General features: G+C 57.8%; 1 protein-coding gene across 1 annotated transcript in view; it reads left to right on the top strand.

Annotated features, from left to right (window-relative positions):
- Positions 1 to 6,650: 6,650 nt before the first annotated feature.
- The window catches only part of KIF25 (kinesin family member 25), a 33,113-nt gene continuing 23,400 nt past the window's right edge, over positions 6,651 to 16,363 (top strand). The window contains 6 exon segments of the mRNA XM_077757383.1: positions 6,651 to 6,686; positions 6,904 to 7,041; positions 7,979 to 8,044; positions 12,478 to 12,600; positions 14,907 to 15,045; positions 15,941 to 16,037. Of these exon segments, the coding sequence (XP_077613509.1) occupies positions 6,651 to 6,686; positions 6,904 to 7,041; positions 7,979 to 8,044; positions 12,478 to 12,600; positions 14,907 to 15,045; positions 15,941 to 16,037 (599 nt within the window).

Raw genomic sequence — 16,363 nt, 5'->3', positions numbered from 1 at the left:
CATCCCCCCGCGCGCCCCACCCACACCTGAGGCCTCACGGCCCCTTCTCACCGCGGCGCCCCTCCCGTGACTTGTTGAATGTCTACTATCTACTGTGCTAAATTCGGTGGTTAAGCGACCACACATGTAACCTTTCTGTTCCCTGCTCTCTTGGAGTATCGGTGGAATAAAGAAGGAAAATAGTCACAAAATAAATGTAAACCACCAAAGTGGACCCAGAATGCTCCTGCGGAGGGGACGTACCCAGTCCTATAGGGGCTTATAATGCAACCCCGGCCGGGTGTGGGAGTCAGGGCTGTCCCCGCGAGCCGAGGTGGAGCGGGGTTCTCCTGGGCCGGAGACCGCCATCTGGCAGAGTGTCGAGGGTTAAGGACAGCGCTGTCCCCCAAGAGGAACGGCCTTGCGATGGCGAGTGATGGCGGGGCTGGCATCGGGGAAGCTGGGGAGCGCTCGCAGGGGCAGCTGCTGCTTGGGGCAGAAGCGGAGGCGGTGGCCTGTGCAGCAGGGAGCAGGGGGGGCAGCGGAGCAGCGCCTGCAGGGCCAGGATGCTCTTTATCTTGAGGGCCAGGGGAGGCTATCGAAGAGATTTTAAAGGAGAGAAGAAGCGGTTAGATCCGTATTTTGAATATGTCGCTGGTAGCAAGGGGTCCAGAAGGGCGAGCATGAAGGTGTAGGGCCAAGTGAGACGTGGCAGGGCAGGACCCCTGGATGCCTGGATGCCGAGATGAGGGTGTGTGTGACCCACTCCCGGAAAGACCAGCAAACCTGGGAAGCATCACAGAGAAATGGTTCAAAGCCCCTGGAAGTTGCCCAAACAGCATACAGCAAATGAAGAAACATTTTATTCAAGAAAAAAAAAACCTCCATAAGAACAGTCTGAGTCTGCGGCCCTCTGCCTCACGCCACCCAGGCTCTGCAGCCAGAAGGTCCCCTCTGGGCGTGTGTGGCTGAGAAGATGGGGCCCCGCCTCCGCTCAGCTTTGGGCCACAGCTCACCGTTTTTCACCAGTTTGGACAGGCCCCCAGCACAGAGTCGAGGACGCTAAATGCCTAGCTGACTGCGGCAGAGGCCGGGGACCCCTTCCTTCACCCAGCCTCCACTCACGTAATAGAGGCCTTACCCCGGAACAGAGGCGGGGGGTCCTGGGGTCCAGTTGCTCTTCCCCAGCTTGATCGGCACCAGGGTTTCATCGTGAAAGAGCAAGCCACGAGCTCAGAGGCCACAGGCCTGCCAGGTGCCCAGAGATTTCGCTCAAGGCAAGAGGCAGCCCAGAAGAGAGAGCTCTGAAGCTCTTCCCACAGGAATGGACTTCGTCTGAAACTCTCCGGTGAGGCTCAGAAGCGAGAACTCTTCTTAAATAAGAGCACTTATCAGTCGGCTTGGGCACCGTAACAAAGCGCCACGCACCATGTGGTTTAAACCATGTATTTAAACCATGTGGTTTAAATACGCTCCTCACGGTCCCGGAGACCGCGAGTCCTAGAGCAAGGTGTTGGCGCTGGTGTCCCCTGAGGCCCCTCCCCTTGGCTTGTGGTGTGCTCACATGGTCTTTCCTGTGTGTGTGGGTATCCCCACAGTACCTCTCTGTGCCCTAATATTCTCTTAGGAGGACCCCAGTCACATTGGATTAGAGCCCGTGCTGATGGCCTCATTTTAACTTAAGCACTTCTTTAAAGGCCCTGTCTCCAGATACAGTCACACACTGAGGTCTTGGGCTTGGGACTCCGACATGTGAATTTGGGGGGAGCACAGCCCATAACAAGCAGCAAGCTAACAGACCACCTAGTTCACGGGAGGCTAAGAAGAGCCTGCGGTTAAGACTGATCTCTCAGAAGGGCTTCCCAAAGTGTCCCTGCCCCAGTTTAATTGGGGCAGACAGTGGAGAAATTCATGCCTGACGCCATTGTTGAAAACAGTCAAGCAATCAGTCAGTAATTAGTCGGACTCAAAGGAGGCAGATTAGCAGAGAGATCAGGGAGAGACATTAACACACGGACCCCTGCTTACAACTGTGGTCTCTCCAGTGCTCCAGGGCCGTGTGCATGCCCGGGGCTGTGTCCTTCTAGGAGCTCACCAAGGCTTCCCACTGAGGGGGAAACAGACTTCCCTAGAGGAGCCCAGCTGAGTCACTCAACAAAGCACACAAACAGCAACAAGAACAAACTGCAGATGGGGGAAAGGCATCACTAGCTAAAGTTTCTACCATATGTTTCTTAAAATGTCCAGTTTTCAACAACAACAAAAAGATAAGATGTGAAAAAAAACAGGGAAGAGAGACTTATCCACGAGGGGAAACAGACAAGAACCACCATTGGAAAGCCTGACATTGGAATTAATAAGACTTCAAAGCAGTCATTGTGTGAACATAAAAATATGTTCAAGGGACTAAAGGAACCCACATTACAGAAGTAAAGGAAAATATACTTTCTCATCAGATAGAAAATATCAATAAAGGGATAGAAATAACTTATTTAAAAAAATGTAACCCTGGAGTTGAAAGTAGCTGATATGAGGACATTCCCCAGAGGACTCAAGAGTAGATTTGAATGGACAAAAAAAAAAAAAAAAGAATCAGCAAACTTTTAGCTTGGTACAAATTATGTAATCCTAAGAACAAAGGGAAAAATGGGAGGAAGGAATATGATTGGAACCTGTAGATGCGAAGCCTGTAGGCACACCAACATATACACGTCATGGGAACGCCAGCAGGGAAGAGTGAGGAAACACAAGAAATATTCAAAGAAATAATTGCTCAAGCTCCCCAAATGTGTTGAAATTCAGCACACATAGAAGGAGCTTTAAGAACTCCAATTAGGATAAATACAAAGAGATCCACACCCACATGCCTCATAATAAAATTACTGAAAGAGAAGGGAGGGAAGGGAGGGAAGTCAGGGAAGTCAGTCAAGTCAGTCCATGAGCAGACTCTCATCAGCAACAGGGGCTGTGGGTGACCTGGGTGACGTGGGTGAAGCGCTCAAACGGCTGAAAGACAAATCCTGTCAACTGGAAATATTATACCCAGCAAAACTGTCTTGGAAATGAAGGCAAAATAAAAGCTTTCCAAGATAAACAAAGTTGGAGAAAATTTGTTGCTAGACGGCTTGCCTTATTACGCGACACTAAAGGAAGTTCCTCAGGCTGAAAGCAAGGGCCCCCTCCCCCACAGAAACACAAATCCACAAAGAATGTCAGCAAAGACAGTCACATAAGTATAAAAGACAGGGTAAAGGTGTATGTTTCTTCTTTGTTTCCTTCACTGATTTAAAAAGCAATTGTGTAAAACAGTAGATGTGTAATCGTGCCATTGAAACTATAACATATAGACATGTCATATATTTGACAAAAGTGGCACAAAGGAGGTGGGTGGGGACAGTTTTCCTGGAGTAGGACAATGACACCAGGCGGTAGTTTGAATCCACAGGACTGAGTGTGCCCGGTGTCTCATCACGGTGAAGAAGGCCAACAACGCAAACCCTGCAAGTCCCTTCTCTCCTCAGCTTCTCTAATGAACATGAGGTTACGTAAAGCAGCAAACATAGCACTGGACTGTGGCATCTGTGACGTATATGGATGTGACATGTGATGGTACCAACGCAACAGACGGAGCAGGAGAGTCTGGCTGTAGCAGGAATGTTTCTGTATCTCACTGGACTCTGACTATCCATGTGAAGTGGACTCTTCCAGGTTCAAAGTGTAGGGCGGGCTTTCGAGCAACCACTTAGAAAATTATTCAAAAACTAATGGAAAATGTCATTGAAGAAATTAAAATTTTATACTAGAAAATATCCACTTAATGCAGAAAAGGGCAGTAAAGGAACAAACAAGACACGAGGCACATAGAAAACGAACAAGAGAGGTGTCGGGCGCAAACCCACATCAGCGGCATTAAATGTGAGTGGACAAGCCATCAGTCAAAAGGCAGGTTCTGTCCGACTGGGTAAGAAGTGAACTCCAACTACATGCTGTCTGTCTACAGGGGACACGTTTTACATTCAAAGATACAAATAGCTTATAAGCAAAAGGATAGAGAAAGAAGCATCACGCCACCATCAACTACAAGAAGACTGAGTGACTGTACTTATATCAGACAAAATAGACCCTCAGATGACATAAATGTCACTACAGATAAAGACGGACATTTGATAATGACAGAAGTGTCACTCCATCGGACAGATGGGAGAAGTGTAAGTGCACCTAACAACATGGCCCTGAAATTGACAGATTGAAGACAGAAATCGGCCGTTCAACATTAATAGCCGCAGACACCAACCCTCCCCTTTCAGTAATGAACAAACTGGACAGAGGACCGGCCAGGAGACAGACAACTTGACCAACACCATTGAACCAACGTCCACAGAACAGCCCGCCTGTACGCAGGAGGACACGCGATCTTCTCAAGTGCACGCGGCACACACTCTCTGGGTTAGACAATGTGCTGGGCCACAGCGGAGGCCTGACTGCATCTAAAAGAATAAAGATCATATAAAGTAGTTCTCCAGTTATGATAGAGGGAAGGTAGAAATTAGTAACAAAAATAAATTTTGGAAATTCACAAATATGTAAAAATTAAATAAGATATTTTTAAATTTCAGTAGATCAGCGAAGAAATCACAAAGGAGGTCAGGGAACATTTGGGGAGGAATGAAGATGAAGACACCACACAACAAAGTTTGGGGGATGCAACCAAAGCAACGCCTGGAGGAACGGTCGTGGGTGTAAAAACCTACATTAAAGCTCTCCAGTCAACGCCCTAAACATCCAGTTCAGAACACTGAGGAAGCAATACCGAACTCCAGCAGAAGGAAGCCACAATAAAGATCAGAGCAGAAATAAGTGAAACAGAGCGTGGAAAAACTATACAGAAAATCAACAGAACCAGAAGCTGGCTCTTTGAAAAGATGAACAAAATTGATAGACCCCTAGTATGACTGACTGAAAAGAAGACTCAAATTAACAAAATCAAGAATTAAGGAGAAGGCATCGCAACTTCACAGAAATGAAAAGGAAGGCAGGAACATGCTGTGAAAGGCACTGCTGACGAGTTAGCCTGGGTGAGTCAGTCAAATTCCCACAGAGTCACAGATCACCAAAACCGATTCAAGAACTAGAGGATGCGAACACAAGGAGAATCCATGCTGACGCTAAAGTAGGAATCCGAAATCTCACAAAGTAACACCCAGGCCCAGATGGCTTCCCTGGTGAATTGTAGCAAACATGTAAAGACAAATGAACACCAGTCCCCCGAAAACTCTTTGGAAGAATAGAAGGAAGCGACCACTTCCTCTCCCATGGCGCCCATCCTGCCCTGATGTCGGAACCGCAGGCAAAGCTCACAAGAACACTACAGAGCAGTATCTCTTACGGACGTAGATGTAAATATCTTCAAAAATTACCGGCAAATTGCATCCAGCGGTATATGGAAAGGGCACACACCCTGAGCAAGTGGGAGTCATCCCAGGGATGCTCCAGCGTTCCCTGGCCAGTTAACGTCACGGACTGAATCAATAGAAGACAGGACACACCCCATGATCATTTCGATAGGTCCATAAACATGCTTTTGACGAAATATCACTCCACGATAAAAACAGTCAACCAGCTCCTCAACCTGATAAGCGATGTCCTCAAAACCCCTGCTGACCCTTAACATGAAAGGAGCAAGAGAGACACATCCATTCGTGCCCATTCACTGCCCCCCAAGGGGTGCTAGTCAGGGCAGTTAGGTGAGACAACAAAAGGAAAATGGGTCTGTACCAGAAAGGAGGAAATAAGGCTGTTTCTACGTACAGATGACATGATCTCATATATAGGAAATGCTAAGGAATCCATCAAAAAAAAAAAAAAAAAAAAGACTACTGGCACTGAGTGATTGCAGCAAGATTGAAGGACACAACATCCTTAAGCAAACGTCAGTTGTATTTCTGTTTCATAGCAATGAAAAAACAAAAATGAAATTGAGACAACAGCTCCACTTACAAGATCGTCAAAGATAATAAAATGCTTTGAAAGAAATGTAACCAAGAGTTGCAAGGCTTGCACATGACGCACAAGGCTTGAAAATGATGGTCAACATCATTAGCGATCAGGGCAACGCAGGTCAAACAGCGATCATGCACCCAGGTGGCTGTGATCAAAGAGACAGATGGAAGTATCTTGAGGGTGTAGAACCCTTGGAATTCTCACACTCCGCTGGCGGGACTGCAGGGAAGACCGTCGGGGCGTCCCTCGGCAGGCTGCCCGGTTCCGGTCCTAGGCATACACCCACCCAGGCGAAGGGGACCTGTGTGTCCGCACAGAGCGCTTGTTCAGGAATGCCGCAGCAGCACCGTTCCCAACAGCAGAAGTGCAAACAACCCAGATGCCCTTCAGGTGATGCTGGGTGGGTAAGCGCCGTCTGGCTACAGGATAGATTATCGTCGGGCGCTAAGAAGACACGAAATTGTGAAATTCTGAAATTCCCGTGAAAGCGCCCCAGGGACTACGCCCGAGGGACTACCCTTAGATGATTCCGGTGATACAGTGTCCAGAACTGGCAAACCCGTAGAGACAGAAAGTGGATTCGTGCTTTCCTGGAGCTGGGTGGGGGGTACTTAGGGAGTGATGTGGTTTTTTTCTGGGGTAACGGAAATATCCTGAAATGAGCTTTGGCGATGTGGCACAATGTGAGCATGCCAGAGGCCACGGAGGTGTGCACGTCAGGCGGGTGGCCCGCACGGAAGGGACTTACGTCTCCATAAAGCTGCATCGGGCGGCATCTTCGCATCGAGTGGACGTTCACGGAAACACCCAACAGGCTTCCTTCAAGAGACAGAGTCAAGTGAGCCTGTAACACAAGGTCTAGACGACGCCCGGCTCCCGGGTTTTATAACCTGTCACGAAGAGACTATCCTAAACCGGCCACAGTTCTCCGTGGGCTGCGAGTCAGCCGGCTTGGGGAGGGCCCCCCACAGAAAGCTCCGGGCAGTGAGCCGCCTCCCCGGACCCCTCGCTCTCCCGCCCGCCCAGGCCTCCAGCTTCCCCAGCGCCCGCTGGAAACAGCTGGTACTGAAACACCTCTGCTTGAAACCCCGCAGGCAAGACACGCCTCTTCCCTGTCTGCCCTCCCCCCAGCCCGCGCCCTCCCCGCCCCCCTCGCCGGCCCCTCCTCGGGGCGTCACCTTCCCTCTCTGCCCCTCAGCCTGCCAGACTCATTGCTGCCTGCGGGCCTTCGCACAGCCTTTCCCCTTGGCCCCGGGTTTCCTCGCTGGCCCTCCTCCCCCTCTCTGAACCCACGTCGCTGTTTTAGCTGTGACGTGGCTGCACCCCTCCCCCCACCCCGCCTGCTCACTTGCCCCACACACTGGCTTTCCCACGTCTCCGCAGTCGGATGGGAGTGCCACGGCCGATGGGTTCACTGCTGCGTCCACAGCACCCAGACACGTGCCTGGCACGTGACCGACTTCTAACGTATCTTTACATAAATGAATTAATAAAGGGAAAGAGGGGCACCCGGCTGGCTCATCGGTTAAAGCGTGTGACTTGATCTCAGGGTCATGAGTTCAAACCCCACATTGGACGTGGAGCCTACTGAAAAAAAAATAATTGAAAAAAAAGCTGATTTTGGTGAGCAGAATGCCACAGCGGTGCCTTCTGGATTTGAACGTGCATATGGGTCACCTGGAGCTCTTGTTAAATGGATTTAACAAGACCCTGATGGACTTGGCGGGGGTTGGGGGACGGTTAACCGCCTGACTGAGGAACGATGTATGTACCATAATGCAGGATTCTGTGCCCCCAGCGAGCTCCCGGCTGCTGGGGGCCCCGCTTGCACACTTGGAGTGGGAGCCATCGCCACGGGGCGCGGGGCCCTCACTCCAGCCCCACCCCCAGCTCTTCCCCAGGGCGGTGCCGGCTTCCTTCCCAGATCGTCCGCAGCACCAGGTGCCCGCAGAACCATCATTTACACTCATAACGTCCCTGTTTTGGTCCTTGGTTTTAGGCCAGAGATGAGCGGATAGTTGATCTGGAAACGGAAAATGCAGGTCTTCACCTGAGGCTGGCGCAGGTAACAGCCGCCCGCGCCCTGCGGTGCCGAGGGCTCGGGGGCCGCCGTCCGGGCCTCCCCTTTCCTGGAGGGGGAGCTGGTGGGACCCTCTCCCCCCGGGGCTGCATGCGGTTTAACTCCCGCTTCCCTGCGAGCTCTCGAGCGTTTAGTGAGCAATAAGCTAACGGCCCGTGTGCTTTCGCCAGGTGGGACGCACGGACAGTAACTTCACCCGGTGACGTGTGTGGTAGCGTCGTGACACCCCCTTGCCTGCACCCCGAAGCCCCCGGGGCCCTGGCCCCGTCCCCTGCTGCATCCCAGACCCACCCTGCTTTCCGGGATAGACGCCTGCGTGACTGCCCAGACCGCGCGCCCCTCAAAGGCGCCTCTGCCTATTTTGCTGCAGGGTTGCTCCCGGCAGGGAAGACACAGCACGCAGAGCATTCGGGGCCTCTGTCCACGCTGTGCTCACCCAGCGCGCCGCTGCGGCCTTGGGGGGCCCCGGGCAGGCCCCGTGTGCCACCCCAGCCCTTGTCAGAGGAGGAGGGCCGTGAGGAGGAGTGGGGACATTTGCAGACGGTGACAGCCACAGCCAGGGCGCCGGGGCCGCAGGAGAGGCGGGAGGACCCGCCGGAGCCCCTCGCGGGATCCGGGCCTCCAGGACCCAGAGGGGATGCGTGTCTGTCATCTTCAGCCTCCCGTTGGTGGCGATTTGTCACAGAGGCAAGTTTAGAAAACCAACTTGTGAATTCCGACCCCTTCGAGTTCTCCCTGGGCTCAGGCGGAATCAGGTCCCAGACTCTCCATGCTCCCTGAACAACCGTGTCAAGATCCACTGGACAGAAATGCGTTGCCTAAATTGTACATTTGTTTACGGCTGCTCCTACTGCCTCTGAAGCGAAGGATTCATTTATTTGTCCCTGGCACCGGCCACACCTGCGCATGTGAGCCGTCCTGGCAGCCAGCAGCCTGACCCTGCGCCCCCAGNTTCTCCAAGCAGCCTTTAGAGGAAATGAACTTTTTTTCTTTTTACATTTAAGATTGTCGGGCACAGAATGTGAGTTATATGAAGCCTGAAAATTTTTTGTCATTTGAACATTAAATCCCTCTTAGTTATTTCTTTTAAAAATTTTAATGCTNTCTGCCGCGAGCCGCTTCCACCGGGTCGCAGGCTCCGTGCAGACAGTGCTGCTCACGGCTCCTGTTTTCAGTGTCCCCCTCGCCCCCAATGAGTCGGACCCCGTCCCTCGAGCGGGTGCTGGCGCTTCTCCAGCCTCACCCCCGAGTCTCCCCGGAGGCTCACGGCTTCCACCTGTGACTCCAGCCCGACTCCCAGTACCAAGTACTCAGTGGCTCTGCGTCCTCTCCCTGACTCGCTGTTGGGCTCACAGTGCCGGGGACTTGGAGCGCAGGGTTCAGGACCCGCCTGTGCACAGGTTCTGTCCAGAGCGGATCTGAGCCCCCGAGGTTTGGGCCCGGCTTTGCTTCAGCTCCGGAGCGGAAGCAGTGAAGCCCGCGGCTTAATTTGTAATTAACCTATAATTGTATTCAACAAGGAAGATACTTGTTAAAACTCACAAGTTCGTTTTACTTGTTAAAAAGGATAGCACCGTCATTTTGAGTTTCAAGGAACGCCCGCTCCCGACTCCCGGCTCCCGCCGCCCCCGGGGAAGGAGAGCCCGGTGCTGAGCGCAGGTTGCCGAGCGTCCAGGGCTTCGGCGGGAGAACACGCTCCCCCAGCAGCTTGGAAACGAGGGAAAACGCTGGCCTCGCAGCGCGTGAGCCTGGAGCCCCGGGTTCCTCCGGTTCGGGCGGCCGGTGCCGGTCCGAGCGGTGCCGCCATGGCGGGGACACAGCGGCAGCGAGGTCCCTCCCGAGAGGCGCACGGCTCTCTCGGCATCAACGCCAGGAGCGCAGGGACGGAAAGGGACAGTCAGCAGGACGGTCTCTCGCCCCGGCCCCCGCGACGCTGCCGACAGAGCGCGGTCGCCACCACCGTGTTGTCGCCCGGCTGCCACGCCGCTGAGTGGAATCCCATCCAGGCCCCCGACGCACCACCCAGCAGACGCCCGAGGAAACGAAACCTCTGTCTGGGTTACTTTATTTCCTTTCTGTCACCGGAGGGGCCGTCGGCGCCTGGATGACCGTTAGCACAGAGCATGGCCTCGAATCCCGCGTCGCGTTTCTTCGGAGCTCATCTCTGTGGGGAGGCGGCCCGACCCGCTGGCGCCGAGGCGGAGTCTGGCGGGCACGGCGTTCAGTGCCAGGGACCTACAGGGTGCCCCGCCGGCCCAGGGAGCTGCCCCCCGAGCGGCTGCAGCACGAACACGAGAGACGAGCAGCCACGCGCCCATAGAATCGTGTCTGGCAGCAGAGAAGGGTCGTAGTAGAAATTCAGGCGAAGAAAGTTGTCGGCAGATTGATGAACCCAAACCAGGGGGACCCGACACCGTGTTCACTGCGCGTTTCGTCCGGGGCCTGCGGTTTGCTGGCTACGGCAGGAAGGGAGGACGGGGAGGGCCATCCGGGCGGGGCGCTGGCCGCGTCCCGGGGTCCCGGCTTCTGCAGGCCGCCCGCCGTCCATGTCCTGGACAAAAGCAGCAGGGGCAGCCGGTGTCTCCTGCTTCCACGGCGGCTGCCGGGGCTCCAGCTCTCACAGCCGCGGTCAGGCGCTGCGAAGGAGTCGGGCAGTCGACGAACACGTCCGCCACGTCTGTCTGTCTGTCTGCCTCTAGGTCACTGTTCCGAAATCCCACCTGACCTGTGCCGGGTGGCATGGACCTCCTGCGTGCCAGAGGCGCAGGGAAGCGGTCTCAGCGCGGCACTGATAAACGGGGGTGAGATCGTACACGGGGGCACTGGGTGGCCGTGTTCGCCCGGACGGCTCACCGGGCTGGCACCTGGTCCCCTCCAGGGATGTTCAAGTGCCAGGACCGGTGCCTGCAGAGGTCCGGGCGGAGCTGGCTTCACGGCCGCGGCCAGGCAGCTTCCCCGTGGTGGGGCCACTAACCGTGGCCGCGGCAGCGCTGTCCTGTTTCTCTCGTGCGTCTGGTTTTCTCGTAGAACGTGGGGACGTCCTGCAAGCCTGTGTCCGTGTGCTGGCGTGCTTCGGGCACTTTGCGTGTGTGACAGCGTGTCACCAGCTCGCGCACCCAAGGCCGGTGCAAACGGTGCGGCCGCGACGCTCAGGGAGGCCGATTCCCCCCCAGCGAGCCCTCCCCGGAGCGCAGCCTGGAGCAGACGCCCGAGCCNCCCCCCGGCCGACAGCCGCTCCCCCCACACACCGGGCTGGTCCAGGTTTCCAGGCTCTCGAGGCCGCGGGTCCCTGGCTTCCCTGCAGGCAGCAGTGTCAGGACCGTCACTCACCGCCCGCACCCGCATGTGTCCCTCGGGGGTGCAGCCCCTCTCTTGCCCGCGCCCAGGTCTCTGGCTCCGGGGGCCCGTCATCTCCGCCGCCTTCGAGCGCCACACTCCGTGCATCCGCCGTGGGCACAGGGGTGTGAGTCACCCCAGGTCGGTCCCTCCGCGGTGGGGCAGGGCCCCACGCCTGGGCCCCCCTGGCCCCCGACGCCGGGCGCAGGTCCTCAGGGGCTCCGTCGTGCGCCCCGGCCGTCCCGGCACCCTCCTCTGGTGGCCGGCGTTGCGCCTGCTCTCGGCGCCGTCACAGTCAAGGGCAGATGTCCCAGAGCCCCGATCCGCTCCGAGGTGCCCTGGGCCTCCCCCTCGCTGCGGGGGTGACGGTCGGTGACGGGCGTGTCCTGCGCTGACCCATCTGTGCGGGGGGCCTGCTTCCTGCCCCGCGCTCCTCCCAAGCAGAGCAGCCGGCTCTGGGCTTGTACACAGGACAGATGTACCCCGTCACGTGCATCTTCTCGTCGGCCTCGCCGTCCGGTTTCTCCTCCGGCGGAGGCCTGGCTGTGGTTCTGGGGGCCGGATGCCGGGCGCTTCCTGCTGCAGGGGCGCGGTGGGGAAGCAGCACTCGTGCGNCACGACCGCGGGGGGTGCCATCTTGTCCCCAAGGCTGCCTCGGCTCCCAGCCAAGCCAGGGCTGTCCCCGCGTGGGTCCCCGCCTGGGTCCTGCCTCACCGCTCCGGCCCCCTGACGTCCCCCACTCCCTCCTGCTCTTTCTGCACAAGTGTCTGTCGGGAAAATCTGACGGACCCCCCGGACGGCTGGCCTGTCCCCGCCCCCTCGCCGCTGCGTCGGCCGGGCCACCTGGGCCTGTGCGCGCCTGCCGCTCCCCAACGCCCTCGGCTCGGCTGCCCCCTGCTGGGTCCCCACGCGGTGCCACCTGTGTTCCCTGTGCCTCGAGAGCCACGACCCCCTCCCCCACCCCCACCCCGCTAGCAGGTGGGCGCCGTCAACAAGCCGTGAGTGTCCTCCCCTCGGGTAAAACGCATCGAACGCAGGGTTCTGAGATGCCGAGTCACTTCTTACTGTTTTCTGCACTCCAGTACCGGGGGGCGGCCGGACAGAGGGGCGGCGAGTCCGCGGCGCCCTCCTCCCTGCGCAGCCAGCAGGCCCGGCCGCGGAGAGGCCGCCGCTCGGCTTTGCTCCAGCTCCGCCCGGAGATTCAGGTAGGAGCCCTCCCCGCGGTCACAGTCCGTGATGTTCTGGTGACATTGCGGATGTCATGCGGCCCAAATAGGTCCACTCTTCTTTTCCTACTGATTTATTGGGGGGAGGGGCAGGGGGAGGGAGCGAGCATCTCAAGCAGGCTCCGCCCTCAGTGCAGAGCCCGATGCTGGGCTCCTTCCCACTGACACGGACACAAAGGCAAGAGAAATGTGGCTCAAATGGACTCTCCTTCCAGCCCACAGGCGACACACACCCGAGGCGGGCGGGGCGCCACCTTCCTCACGGCGCTCACAGCTGCCCTAGCGCTTATGTCTCATTAAAGACTAAAAGTGACCAGGGGCACCTGGGGAGCCCCGGGGGCTTGGGGGCTCAGTCGGTTAAGAGTCCAACTTCAGCTCAGGTCATGATCTCAGGTTTCATAGGTTCGAGCCCCGCGTCGGGCTCTGTGCTGACAGCTCGGAGCCTGGAGCTGCTTTGGATTCTGTGTCCCCCTCTCTCTGCCCCTCCCCCGCTCACACTCTGTCTCTGTCTCTTTCTCTGTCTCTCTCAAAAATAAATAAACATTACAAAAATAAAAGACTAAAAGTAACCTTATCTTCACAGCAGCTAGCCCTTCAAGCTCCTGGAAGCCACTTCCAAATTCCTTACAGACTCACTTTCTCTAGCCACCCCCTCCCTCCGCAAACTTGGAGGTACAGAGTCAGTGCCTCCTCGCGACCCAGGGCAGCTCTTTCTGCCCACAGTCCTGTCCCTGTGCCGGAATAAAATCGCCTTTTTGCACCAAACACGTCTCAGCATTGTTTCTTAGCCACTTGCTCATGAAGCCCACTTCAAACTTCGTCATCATGACCCTGGGACCATGACCTGAGCCAAAACCAGGAGTCGCGCACTCAACCAAGCGAGCCCCCAGGCGCCCTGGAAACGGGTCTCCTCGTAAGAAGCTGTGATCTAATGACGCAAAGCTCCTCAGTCTGTAGATGCAGACGTTGCGTCACCGCGTGCCCACGTGGCCTTTGCCAGGCGGCGGACGCATCACTGCGGTCCCCACTTGCCATGCCTACCCCCACGGGAGTCCCGCCTTCCACCCGCCACCACCTGCTGAATAGAGGGCCCCACGCCCATGGGTGCCCAGACTGGGTCCTGAGCAGAAACCGGAGGGAGAAGCACCGTGTGTCCGTGAGGACGGCTGTGGCCGCTCTGTAACCAGAGTCATGGCCGCCCTCTCGTTTACTTTAACGTCGGGGGTAGAGAGATGCTGTGTCCAGGCCAGGCTGACCCGCACGAACGTCACTGCCGTCGCCTGGAAGCGGCCCCTGTGGAACGGCCGGGCGTCCGGGACGAAAGCAGGAAGCGGGCCCGGTGCGGCAGGCTGGCAGCCGTCCAGGCCGAGGCCGCGGGCGCGTATTTTTATACCATCATCCGACTGGGAGTATTGTTCCCCCTTTGTTACAAACAACGTGACCTGGGTGAGAGTCAGGAGGGAAGAAAGATCACTGTTACAGCGACAGACTCGCCGGCTGCAAACCTGATTAGCCCGGAGAGCTGGCTGCGTCCCGCCCGTGAGGGCGGCAGCGCGGCGGAGGCCTTTCTGTAGACTTGCTTGTTGGCTGTCTCAGCGCTGAGTGAAACGGACCCACCTTCACATACAGCGTGTAACTTCACCCGCCTCCCGGGTCACACGATGCCGCCTCAGTGTTGACATTTTACAGGGACGTTTCCCAAGCCTACGGCGCAGCCTCCACGTTACAGGAAAGAAAGGTGTAACGGAACAAACAAACGGCGTCTATCGCAGGTCAGCTACGACCTCCGAATCCTTCCACAGGGGGCGTTGAACCGCAGGACGCCCGCGCCTGCCTTCCGTGGGCCTCTCGTCCGGGCGCCAAACGGCCTTGCAATCGCATCGGAAGGGAAGGGCCCCACGCGGGGTGCTGTCTATCAGCTGCATTGTCCCCGGACTTCTCCGAAGGCCCTCGCGGGCGCGCCCGAGCGGACGTGTGTCCCCCAAGCGCGGGGTCAGGACAGCGTGGCTCCGAGCGGCCCATCTGGACAAGACATCAGAGCCCCATGGCCGGCCTCGGGGGAGGGGGGGCGCGGGCCGGGGCCCAGCCAGCCTCAGGAGCAAGCCCACAGCGGACAGAGCCTGTCCTTCGTCTAACGTTGAAGAACACGAGCTTTACGCAGATTTCGCTCATGATGAATTAGCGCGTGACTGTGCTCTCGGGGGCGGGGGGTCCTGTCTCGCAGACGCTCGGGTACTTATCACATATAACGTTCACTCTCAGTTCTCTGTGTTCTTGTTTTGTAGATGCTGAAGCAAGACGTAAGGGCGCTGCACGCCTCTTTTCTGGAAGCTCTCGGAAACTGCTGGGACCGCCTGCGGGCGGGTCTCTGTGAAGTGGCCGCGGGGGTCCAGGGCGCGCAGCTGGGCCAGCAGGCTGTGCTGTGTAAGCGCGGCCCCGCCCCCGCCCCGCCCTCTTACTCGGTGCCCCTGCCCGGGCCGGGGGCAGTCGTCGGTGCGTGGGGGTGCGGCCCTGGCCGCGGTCCCCCCTCAGGGGTCCCCGTTTCCTCCGGTGACTTGCGGAGGCCCTCTGGACCTCGAGGCCGTCCCTGAGCCGGCGCCGAGTCCCTGCTGAGTGTCCGGGGCCAGAGGCTCCTAGAGTGTGGCCTGAGGCTCCGTTCGCTCCGCCCAGCCCAGTCCTCGTATCTGGGAAGCCCACGCGCCTCGGCCACGGTTGGGGCGGGATGGGGACGTCCCCGCACCACCCAGCTGGAGGCCGGTGCTTTGGCCCCGTGGCGCCACGTGAAGCAAGGCACACTGGGTATGTCAGGCTGACAGATATCTTAGTTTATTAGAGAGAGAGAGTGAGCGGGGGAGGGGCCGAGAGCGAGGGAGACACAGGATCCGAAGCAGCTCCAGGCTGCGAGCTGTCAGCACAGGGCCCGACGCGGGGCTCGAACCCACGTTCGTGAGATCACGACCTGAGCCGAAACCAGGAGCTGGTGCCCACTGCCTGCCCCCAGGCGCCCCCAGATATCTTAGTTCAAGTCTCTGCGGCCCCAGGGTCTCATCATGCCTCTCGGGGCTCTCAGCTCAGGGACAACTGTCCTGAAGGGTCCCGGGGGGCGTCGGCCCGCACGGGTGGTCCTCACACCACGTGCTCCAGCGAAGGGAACCGGGCTGTGACTTTACGGAGAGCGGTGCCTCTCGGCTGGGAAAACGTGCCGTGTTAGATGGGAAAGCGGACGGGAGAAGAGGGAAGGGCTTTCCCTGAGGGCGGGAAGGGCCCCTGCACGGGGCGCAGCTGGAAACCCCCGCCCGCGGGCGACCCCCTGATGCAGCCTGGCGGCCCAGGGCGGCCCACCTGGAGCGGCGCCTGCGGGAAGCGCGGAACCAGCTGGAGAAGCAGAGGAGGAAGGGGCTTCACAACCGCCTGTGGTGAGCGCGGNNNCCCCAGCCCTGCCTCCCCAGCTCTCCCCCCCAGCTCTCCCTCCCCAGCTCTCCCTCCCCAGCTCTGCCTCCCCAGTTCTCCCTCCCCAGCTCTCCCTCCCCAGCTCTGCCTCCCCAGCTCTCCCTCCCCCAGCTCTGCCTCCCCTGTTCGCAGGACACAAAGCCCGGCCCCCCTCACTCTCGTACGTGGCCTGGGGTCTGCGGCCACAGGGCACAGACTCAGGTTTCCGCTCTGCTCCCCACGAGGCCATGGTTAATGGTTTGCTGGGTGAGCTTCCGTGAGGCTCGGTGGTGGGGTTGAGCCCGCTGGCTCG

The sequence above is a fragment of the Crocuta crocuta genome, unplaced genomic scaffold (genome assembly GCF_008692635.1).
Source record: "Crocuta crocuta isolate KB4526 unplaced genomic scaffold, BGI_CrCroc_1.0 scaffold506, whole genome shotgun sequence".
NCBI lineage: Eukaryota > Metazoa > Chordata > Mammalia > Carnivora > Hyaenidae > Crocuta > Crocuta crocuta.
The sequence above is the reverse complement of the archived record's forward strand: the minus strand, read 5'-3'. Positions and strand labels throughout refer to the sequence as shown.